The sequence below is a fragment of the Vombatus ursinus genome, unplaced genomic scaffold, assembly GCF_900497805.2.
Source record: "Vombatus ursinus unplaced genomic scaffold, bare-nosed wombat genome assembly UNPS02014802.1, whole genome shotgun sequence".
In the NCBI taxonomy this organism is placed as follows: Eukaryota; Metazoa; Chordata; class Mammalia; order Diprotodontia; family Vombatidae; genus Vombatus; species Vombatus ursinus.
The window spans coordinates 5,146,938-5,157,505 of record NW_020954580.1 but is presented as its reverse complement, the minus strand read 5'-3'; the positions used below and the strand labels follow the sequence as shown (position 1 = coordinate 5,157,505).

At 46.7% G+C, this 10,568-nt stretch overlaps 1 protein-coding gene across 5 annotated transcripts in view; it reads right to left on the bottom strand.

Annotated features, from left to right (window-relative positions):
* Positions 1–4,519: 4,519 nt before the first annotated feature.
* DNPEP (aspartyl aminopeptidase) overlaps positions 4,520–10,568 on the bottom strand; it is a 10,863-nt gene continuing 4,814 nt past the window's right edge. For all 5 annotated transcript variants that reach the window (XM_027873883.1, XM_027873885.1, XM_027873884.1 and 2 more), the window contains 5 exons: positions 6,584–6,744; positions 6,169–6,208; positions 5,579–5,680; positions 4,976–5,143; positions 4,520–4,671 (listed from right to left, as the gene is read on the bottom strand). In XM_027873883.1, the coding sequence (XP_027729684.1) occupies positions 4,621–4,671; positions 4,976–5,143; positions 5,579–5,680; positions 6,169–6,208; positions 6,584–6,744 (522 nt within the window). In that variant the 3' untranslated portion in view covers positions 4,520–4,620. The remainder of the gene's footprint in view (positions 4,672–4,975; positions 5,144–5,578; positions 5,681–6,168; positions 6,209–6,583; positions 6,745–10,568) is intronic.

Sequence of the window (10,568 nt, the reverse complement as noted above, 5' to 3'; positions counted from 1 at the left end):
AAGTCACACCCCTAATTGCCATCTCTTCCGCCTCTGCATCAGACTCTACCCCTAACTATGGGAAGAAGAGCTCATAAGGGGCAAGGTGAGACAGAATTAGGATGAATTAGCTTCCTGCATCATTCACATTTCCCTTCTAGCTACGTCTCCATAAAGATCTCCCTTTTACACCTGCAGTCTGGAAGGGAAAAGAAGGCAATTTCTTTAGGCTATCCTATAGGGCACCCAGGAGTCCTGACAGTGAAATAGGTCACAGTTAAACCGGGAGAAATGAGGAAGTGATCATTGATTCGGCCCGGAAAGTAAAGATGTACTCCCCATTCAAGCTCAAGCAACTGTTCAAGGAGCCAAAGAATCCCTCTAAATAGACCCTAACTGAGGAGAGACTTAATGAACTTTGACTAACCACACTGGATGTTTGGACGAGGCAGCTCTAGCCAATCTTAAACTGTGATCCTAAATACAATGCTATCAAGTCAACTGTCTTGGAAATGAGCTGAGCTCAGCTCTCCTCTATGCCAGATTCATTCAATTCAGCTGCTACCAATAAGTTTTTAAAGTCATTAGACAGAAGCAGCAGATAGTGCAGTAGATGAATCTCTGGTCTTGGAGTTTACTAGCTGTGTGACCTTGGGCAAGTCACTTAACTTCAGTTTCCTTAATTGTAAAATGGGGATGATAATAGCACCCACTTTGCAAGGGTTGTTGTGAGAATCAAATGAGGTGATATTTGTAAATGCACTTAGCATGGGGCCTGGCTGATAGTAAGCACTATACAAATGCTTATTCTCCTACTATCCTTATACTCATTCTTACAGGGGAAGCGGATGCCCTAGGAGGTTAAGTGACTTGCCCAAATTGGTGTGCCTCTCAATTATTGATGAGCTAATAACAATAATAGCTGACAATTTATTTCTGGAGTATCTTAAGGTTTGCAAAGTGTTTTGATTCTCCCAAATTTGTGGAGTAAGTACTACAGGCATCATTCTCATTTTACAGGCAAGGAAGCAGGCTCCGCCAAGGTTAAGTGACTTGCTACTAAGTCACAGTGCTACAAAGTGTTAGAGATAAGATGGAGATAAACTCAGATCCAAGGCTCTTTCCACCAAACCAGGATAAACTAACTTAACTTTGCCATCAAGGCTGAACAGGTAATTCCAAGGTCCATCATTCTAAAGGAATGATAGAGGTGCTATTTGGAGCTTCTTAAATTTTTTCCACTTGAGACCACCTCAGCAATGCTTAAACCCACAGTTTAAGAAGTGCTGGACAAAGCACCTTTGTTAATTCTTTTGGATGGACGCTTCCTCTTTATGGGAAATTTGGGAGTTGTGATGAGAAAGGGTACAAGAAAGGAATTTAACCTAGAAGTTGTCCCAGTCACACACTTGACTCTAAGGATGAAAAATCAGAAGCATTCAGGGGCAAAGGAACAACAGCTCTGACTTAACCTCAGCATATCTAAAACCAAACCCGTCATCTCTCACTCTGAAATCAGTTTCTCCTTCTGCCTTCTTAATTTCTGATATTTAATGCCACTAAAATTCTTCTAGTCACCTGGCCTCAAAACTTTGTCATCTTGGATTCCTCTCTCCCTCAACAACTACTCAGCAACCCAATTCTGTCCCTTCCCTTCTTTGCATTGTTCCTTATCTCTGCCCCTTGCCCCCATCCCCCACCACCACCCCCATCTCTACCAACTTGAGGCAAAGATTACAGAACTTGGAGCCAGCAGAAATCTGACCAGATAGTCCTGCCTCTGACACTTAGTAGGTAGGCAAATCACTTAATCTCTCTGAGCTTGTTTCATCTTTAAAATGGAGATAAAATTGTGTTAATTCTCCAAAGCTTTGTCAAATCTTATGGCTCTTCATAAATATTCAGGTACCCTCAACTGGACCATGAGTCTCCATATCAAATCTCTCACTTCCAAGCCATTCTTCATACCACCACCAGACTAATTTTCCTAAAGTACAGCTCTGATCACATCATACATACATTTCCCTAGCTTTAAAACCTCCAATGGCTACCCATTGCCCACCAATTAGTCTATTTAATTCAATAAACATTTACTCTAAATACCTACTGTGTGCACAGTGCTGGAGCTTGGAGGAGCTCACAAACTATTCCTACCCTTATTTCATATTCTAGACAAGGCACACTACTTGCAATCACCTGGGAAGGTTTTAGATTTGTCTGGCTTCAAGACTTTATCCATTTCATTCCCCCAACCCTCCTTATCCCTGGCCATAGAATTTCCTAGTTGGAAGAGACCTCAACAGTCATTTAGCCAAATGTGTACCTGAAAAGGAACCCCCGATACAAACTAACAGACAAGTGGTCATCCAGTCTTTGCCTGAAGGCCTCCAGGAAAGGTGAACTCATACCCTCCTGAGGCAGTGTATTCCATATAGGGATAGATCTGATTGTTAGGACACTTTTCTGGATATCAAGTCTAAATTGACCTCTTTGATACTTCCACTTACTGCCCCCAATTCTGCTTTCTTGGGTCAAACGAAACAAGCTTACCCCCTCTTCCAACTGTCTTTTAAATATTGTTACTTGAAGACAGCTATTAAGTCCCACCAGACTTCTTTTCTTCACGCCAACAGCCCTAGTTCTTTCCACCCATCTTTGGTTGACATGGACCCACGGCTCTTCACCATCTTGGATGCTCTCCAGTTAATCAATATCCCTTCTAGATTGTGGTGCCCCAAAATGAACACAATATTCCAAACATGGCCTGACTAGGGTGCAGTATACTGGCACGTGTCTCCTTATTTCTGGAAGCTGTGCCTCTCAATAAAAATCAAGGCTGTATTAGCTTTCTTCCTATCACTGTTGACTCACAGTCAACTTGCAGTCCACTAAATGCCCCAGGATCTTTTTCAGACAAAATGCTAAGTATGCTTCCCCCATTTTGTAGTGGTAAAATCCATTGAGAAAAAAAAAGTGAAAGATTACATTGTGTATGTGTGTTGGAGGTGGGAGGAGCCTCTTCTTGTGATTTGTTCAGTTCTCTAAAGAGGAAACTCTCTCCGAAGTTTTTTAAATTTATCTATAACTTCTAAAGAAGTGCCTTGGGAACACCACAGGGATGACTTATCCATGGTCACACAGCCCATGAATTGGAAGTAGGTTCTGGACTTCAAGGCCAGCCTTCTCTCCATTTCAACTTGCATTAACTCCTGTGAAATTTCAGCATGGTAGATTCAGCTCCATGTTCTAGGCTGTTGGACTCAGTCATCCTTCAAAGCCCAGCTCAGATGTCGCCTGTTCCATGAAGCCTCCTGACCATCCATCCCAGTCAGAAGTAATTTCTCCAACCTCTGAAGGGCTCCAGCTCTTCCCTTTGAACCCCTCTTAAGACATTATCACATACTGCCTTCCAATACTAGCCTAAAAGTCCTTTCAGAGTAGGGACCATGTCTTTCTTACCTTTGTTCCCTTCATAGTACTTTCTTCCAACAAAAAGAGACAAGATGACAAAGGGTGGCACTGGAAAGGGTGGAGATTTGAGTCGAGGGAGAGCTAAGAGTTAACCCCTTCCTAATTAGGACTAAATATAAGCAAGCATGATGACTGGTACTGTTCTGTGCATAGCTGCACCCTAGAATGCAGGACCGCACAGTGAAGAAGGCACTGGATTCAGTCAGAATACCTAGATGCTAGAGTTCTGAGAGCTCCATCCTTGATTTGCTACATTGCATTGGACAAGTCATTTAACTTGTTTTTCAATGTCTCTGCTTGTAAAGTGGGAACACTAATAATAATCCATTGGCCTTATCTACCTCACAGAATTGTCACAAGAATACACCAAGAACCAATTTGATCAGGTTCTTTGCAAGATATCACAAGTGCTATGTAAATGTTGATATTTCAATTATGTGACGCTGGGGGAAGATGCTTTCTCACTTTTTTCCCTTCTTGCTTTCATAAGCGAGCATGAAGATCCTGGCTAATACGCCAGACAGGATGCTTGGAAAATTCTCACTGATAATGAGTTAGTATTTGTTAGTTAATCAGAATTAGAAAGTTTGTTAACGCATTGATGATGTTGAAGTCCTAAGAGTAATTGGGATTCCAGGGGGACTGCTCCAGGGTGGGCTTCTTCTTTCTGCTGCCCTTTCATGCACCCCATGGACTAGCTCCTTCCATCACTCTGCAGAGGGGCACTCATGCTGGGAGAGCACAGCAAGATCCCTGCAGCTTCAATTCCTTGGATGGAAGGAGGGAGACAAAAGGCTCCGCATAGACAAGGAACTGGTATGAAAGCAGCATCTTGGCCACACTCCCGGGGAAAGAGCTAAGACATGGATTTGGAGGGGGGCACTAACCCCACATGTGATCAGTCCTTACCATCTCATCCCTCCTGCCAGCTCGCTTCTGCGGTAAAGACAAGGGATGAGAGCCCCCTTTCCTCAATGCACCTTCCTTTTGGCTCCTGCCCTAGTCCTCTCATCCCAGGGATTCAACCCTCCAGTGCTCCCCTCCCTCAAAAAACCCAGCAGGGCAAGAATGAATGAAAAATTCATTTTAATATTTCAATTCTGAGTCAGGTGAGAACTGACATTCTGGACTTAATGGGATGAGGAAGGGAAGAGAAGCTCTTGAGAGGCCTCAATCGACTGCAAAATTGCGGCTCACAACAGGAAACAGCTCGAAGAAGCCCTGGATTGGGACAAAGGGCAGCGACGTAGCTAGGTGTTAGGGTATGGTGTGATAACCTCCCTATAAATCCTCCCTCTTGTATCTTCCACTTTCTTTCCCTTGATTCCCCCTTAGAAGACTGGGGCTTGGCCTGGGTCCCTCTGCCTTGGGAAGGCTGAGCTGGTCTGCTGTATGCATTCATGGCATCACCATGGTGATCAGCCTCATCACTTAGTGGGATGACGTTGCCCCAGCAACCAATCCCAGGGACCGGAGACACAGCTGCCATGGTGAAGTGGATAAGGGAGGGCAGATGAAGGATTACCTTAAAGAGAGTTAGGGTCTGCAACACACTGGAGGTACATGCCATCTCACGGATAGAGTGCATGGCCAGCTGGGGGCTGCCCAAATCAAGCACCCGCAGCCCCAGACGAGCAGCCAGGATGGGCCCAATGGTCGAGCCACAGGGGGAGTCATTCCGAACCATGAACTCCTGCAGAGACAGGAAGGGGTGTCTACGCGAGCACGCATACGGGGGGCAGGCTGAGATGTGAGGTCTATCAGTGACTTAGGACCTCTGAGTCACGGACAGACAAGAAACCACTGCACGTGTGGACTCAGGAGTGACTCAAATCTCTCATCTCTGTAGGAATCCCGGCTTTGCCGTCATAACCTCCAGACGCAAAGGGCCCAGAGAACATCTAATGATATTTGTTAACCCTAAGATAAATGCAGTAACGGGAACGCTATGTGTCGCTGAGGATTGGTACGTGTGCTGCGGTTGTCCCTGTGTGATCGAGGAGGAGACCGGTAATTTTCCACATAGGGCTCTCTACTGGGATGTTTCCCACTGTGACTGCTGTTCCCTATGCCTATCTTCAACGGGGCTGCCCCTTCCAAGTTATAGGGCTGGTGCCAAAATGCTTACCTGAAGGGGCACCCCAACGCGGGCAGCCACCTCTCGGATCAATGCCTCGGACACAGCGTTGGACGCATAGCGTTGTTTATTGTTCACCTTGATCACAGGTCCCTGGTGGGGGTGAGAGGGGGTGCAGGAGATGGGGAAGAAAAAAAGGGGACATGGAGCCCTAATCAATCAGTCTTAATCAGCACTGCTAGTGCTCCTAGAGGGAAAGTTGGGGTTGGTGGGGAAGGTGGAGGAAGAAGATAGGATTTGGATGAGAGACGTGGGCCTGAGTGAAGAGGGGAAATACAGGCTGAAGAGAAGCGGGGTTCAATGCAAAGGGGAAAGAGAGAGATATGGGGAAGGGCATACATAGGGCCTCAGTGGGGAAAGTGGAGGCCTACAGAGCCAGGAGGGACAAAGACAGGGCCTGTAAGAAGGGGAAAGAGACTTTTGGAGGGAAGAAATGGGGACGAGTGATTAGGGGGAGAAAGACAAGGTCTAGCAGGGGAGGGGAGGTTGGTGGGAAGCGAGGTGAAGGATAGGGCCTGGCCATGGAGGAGACACAGATCCTTTTAGAGGCTGAGCCAGGGTGGGGAAGGAAGGGTGGTTACCTTGTGGAAAAAAGGTCGGTGGTTTTCTTCATGTTTATCCCTAGAAGAGAGAGATTAAATGTTCCCCAACCTCGAGCTTAGGTTTGCTATTAGGAAATCCTAGCACAGGCCTGACCTCAGAGCATCAAAGGAAGGTAGAGAAATGGGGATACTATGTTATCCCTATTATTTTGTCCCTTACTAAGAGGATTTGTTCTGTGAAATTTGGGCTCAGCCTAAGGACTACACTTGAGGACCTAGAGGGCCTCGAGGCTGTAGGTTCCCTACCCCTGGGCTAGATGCTTTCCCACAAGCAAGGAGACCCAGGAACACCCATAAGCTGAGAGCACCCATCAGCCAGTCCCAAACACCCAGAGAAGGCACGGCCCAAAGCAACACCCCAACACTGGTGATGCAGAGGCCTCTGGGGACTCACAGGTGGTTAGGGTGCACGGCGTGGGCCATGTCGGCACTGATCATGTAGGATTTCGGCATGGCCTCCTCAAAGGCCGTCACGTTCTGGGGTGAGGCTGAGATACGGCGGAGGACCAGCTCTGTCAGCAACGACTCTGCTCCCTGTGCACTCTGCGATCCGACCTAGGGGGGCCGTGGGGGCTCAGCTCAGGGGTACTAGGCCAGTCTGGGGCCGAGGGGGCCCTGCCCAAGGGACGCCCCCGAGGCAGACAGACCAAAGGACCAGATCCTCCCCCATCTCCCCTCCCCCCAGCCCTGAGCACCGGTCTAGGGGGAAGGGAAGTCCATTTGCTCAATCTTCCCACCCTAGGCAATGGTTTCATCCCCATCTTCACGAAAACTGGAAAGCAAAGCAATTCCTAGTCATTTCCAAGCTAGAGATGGCATTTGCTGTTTACACTGTTCACCTGGTATTTGCCTATTGTTACCCTTGTTGGTAGCGGTTTAAAAAATATTATAATTATTAAAAATAATTAAATTTCCACCACCACCCCCATCTTGCCGCTTAGAATAGTGCCATGCACGTTAATGCTCATTCAATAAATACTTGCTGAATGAAACACTGCTCTGCTCTCACAGGGCTTACATGTCCCTCAGTGCCATCATTAGAGATAGAATCCTCCCTCCCTCCCTCCCTCCCAGCAGGCAACATTTACTGGGCATCTATTAGGACCATGGTAACTGGCTGTAACTGGCCTTGGGATACAAAGGAGTTTAAAGACACAGGTCCAGCTTCTGAAGAATCTGGCTGGGGAGAGAGTTGTGGTGTAGTGGAAAGGACATGGAACTGGGAGTCAGAAGAGCTAGGTTCAAATCCCAGAAGAGGCGACCCTTCTCTTTGCCAACACCAGACCCTCCCCTTGGGCCCCTGGCCCCAGCTCTCATCTTCTCAAGCAACTTGATTCTTTGATTATCCCTTCCTGCTTTGTAATTTTCAATCTTTTCTTTTCCAAGAGGGATCCCTTTGGCATCCCTTGATGCCAAAAAAAAAAAAACCACTCAGACCTCCACCCTCTTTACAGCTTCACTTGATACTGTCATGCCCTCAAAATATCAAATATTTGTTATTTCCTCCTTTTCACAGCCAAACTCCTAGGAAAAAAATGCTGTCTATATCTGTAGTGGCTACACCCTTCTCTCACTTCCTCCCCTCTGCAGCCCGGCTTTTGTGGCCACCCTCTGACTCTCTCCAGTCACCCAGGGTCTCTTTGTTGCTAAATCTTCTCTCACTCTTCTTCCTCCTTGACCTCTCTTCACTTTTGACAGCGCTGACCATCCTGTCTGAGATACTCTCTCCTTCCTTCGGTTTTCATGGCACTGTTTGCTTGTGGGCCTCTTCCTACCTGACTTCTCCTTCTCAGCTCCCTCTGCAGGGAACTCATCCATGCTCCAGCCTTTATTCCTGTCTGTACCCCAGGAGGTGCCTATATGTGCTAGATGGACCCCAGCACTTGAGTTTGAATCCTGCCTCAGAAACCTACTAGTGACCTTAGGTGAGTAACTCAACCTCTTTGTGTCTCAGTTTCTTCACCTGTAAAATGAAGGAGCTGAACCTGATGGCCTCTTCTGGCCCACGGCTGTGTCTTGCCCCTCTCACCAACTCTCCCATGGATTTCACTAGCATCTCTATGTGGATGACTCCCAGATCTACATTTGGAGCCCTCACCTGTCTTCTAAGCTCCAGTCCTGTATCCCCAACTGGACGACGGACACCTCCAACCTAGATGTCCCATAGGCATCTCCAGCTCCACAGGTCCAAAACAGAACTCATTATCTTTCCCCCATACTCTCCCCTGCTCCTAACTTCCCAATTTCTGTTGAAATTCCTCTAGTCCCTCAGATTTGAAACCCTGGAGACATCTCTGCCCTCATATCCAATCAGTCCCTAAGGCTTATTGGTTCTCCCTTGTCAGCATCTCTCAAATCCATCCTATTCTCTCCACTCACACCAGTCACCCTTTTGTAGGCCCTCCTGCAAGGGTCTCCCCATCACCCTCCCTGTGCCCACCCTGCCTCTATGTAGCTGCCAAAGGGAGATCCCTGAAGCATGGATCTCACCACTTGACTTTCCTACATAAGAAACTTATGGGGCTCCCCATCTCCCGACTCCAAACTTTTGCACAAGCTTACCCTCATGCCTGGAATGCCCTCCCTTTTTCATCTCCCATCTCACCTCTTAAAACTTCTAGCCTCAGGCTTAGCTCAAGCACCAAGAGGCCTTTCCTGATTCCCCAAGTTGACAGCTCCTCCACAACTCACTGCTATTTACTTGTTTTTTTACTTTAATAGTATTTTTTTTTCCAATTACACATAAAGACAATTTTCAACATTAGTTTTTTGAAAGATTTTGAGCTCCAAATTTTTCTCCCTCCCACCCTTCGCTCCCCCTTCCCCAAGACGGCAATCACTCTGCTATTTACTTACATCCTGAGTGTGCCATATTCTCTCAGTACAATGCAAACTCCTTGAACATAGAGACTGACTCACATTTGCACTTATTAGCGTCGTGTCTGACATATAACAAGTGCCTGATAAATGCTTGTTGGTTGAGTGAACTTTTCCACCTCAGTTCACTCATCTATACAGGAGAGATGATAATAACCTGCATTACTCATCTTATAAAAAGGTAACAGACATTTATTAAGCATCTTCTACATGCCAGGGGCTTTATAATTATTATCTCATTTGGTCCTCACAACAACCCTGGAGGGGGTGTGGTAGGTGTGATTTTCACCACCATTTTACCAACAAGAGCAGATAAAGGTTAAATTAATTGGAGGGAGGGAGAGGGTGCTAGTATTTTATATATGAGGAAACTGAGGCAGAGAGAGGTTAAATTACTTGCTGGGGGGGATAGGTAATATTATTATCCCTATTTTATACATGAGGAAACTGAGGCAGACAGGGGTTAAGTGACTTGGCCATGGTCAAACAGTTAGTAAGCCTCTGAGGCCAGATTTGAACTCAGGTCTTCCTGACTTTAGACTCGCTGCTCTACCCACTGCACTACCTTGGTGCCACCCAACTGTGAGGATCAAACAAGATACTTATAAAGTATGTAGAGTACTTTATAAACTAACTGTCTCATCTCTCCTGGTCCTATTTATACAAGATGTCCCAAAAGTCTTGGTGTAGTTTTTCACTAAGACTTTTGGGTCATGCTGCTAGTGTCTGAGGCAGGATTTGAACCCAGGTCTTCTGACTCTACATCTAGCATTCTTTTTACTACACCAAAACTCTCTCCCCCAACCGGCATGTAAACCTTTCAGGGGCTGACCTTCATCTCAGACTCCTTTGTTATCTGAGCGACAATCAGAGGGCTCTGATCAGAGAGGCCCCATCAATGCTGACTGCTGCTGAGGGAGGGAGGAGTCTGCCTCTGCTGTGGCCCCAGGCTACGTGTCGTGAGTGATCTGAGGCTGGGAACTAAGTCTGTCACACATTCAGAAACTATCTGGATGGAAACTATGTGCAAGGCACTGTCCTAGACACAAGGGGGGGAAACCAAAGAGCTCGGAGATCTAGCCATTGCCCACAAGGAGCTGATAATCTAGTCTAGGAGTGGCTGGGAGGGATGGAGACAGAAAAAGAGAAAGAAAAAGTAAGGTAGGAGAGGCTAGTAGGGAAAAGAAGCGTATGTGGATAAGTACAACCCAAGGAAAACTCAATCTTTATTTTGTCTGTGTCTTGGATTTCACCAGTGCAAGGAGATTCCCTCCAGATCGGCATCTCGCTTGTAGCTTGGCTTAAAGTCTCCTGGAGCAACTGCAGTTTTAACTAAGATGCAATGTGTCATGGGCGAGACCTGAATTCAGGTCTTCCTGGCTTCTAGGCTGGCTGTCTGTCCACTAAGTAGCATTGCATTCCCCAGAGCAAAATGACAGAGAGACGGAGAAAGAGAAAAAGAGAGAGAGAGAGAGAGACAGAGAGAGAGAGAGAGAGAGAGA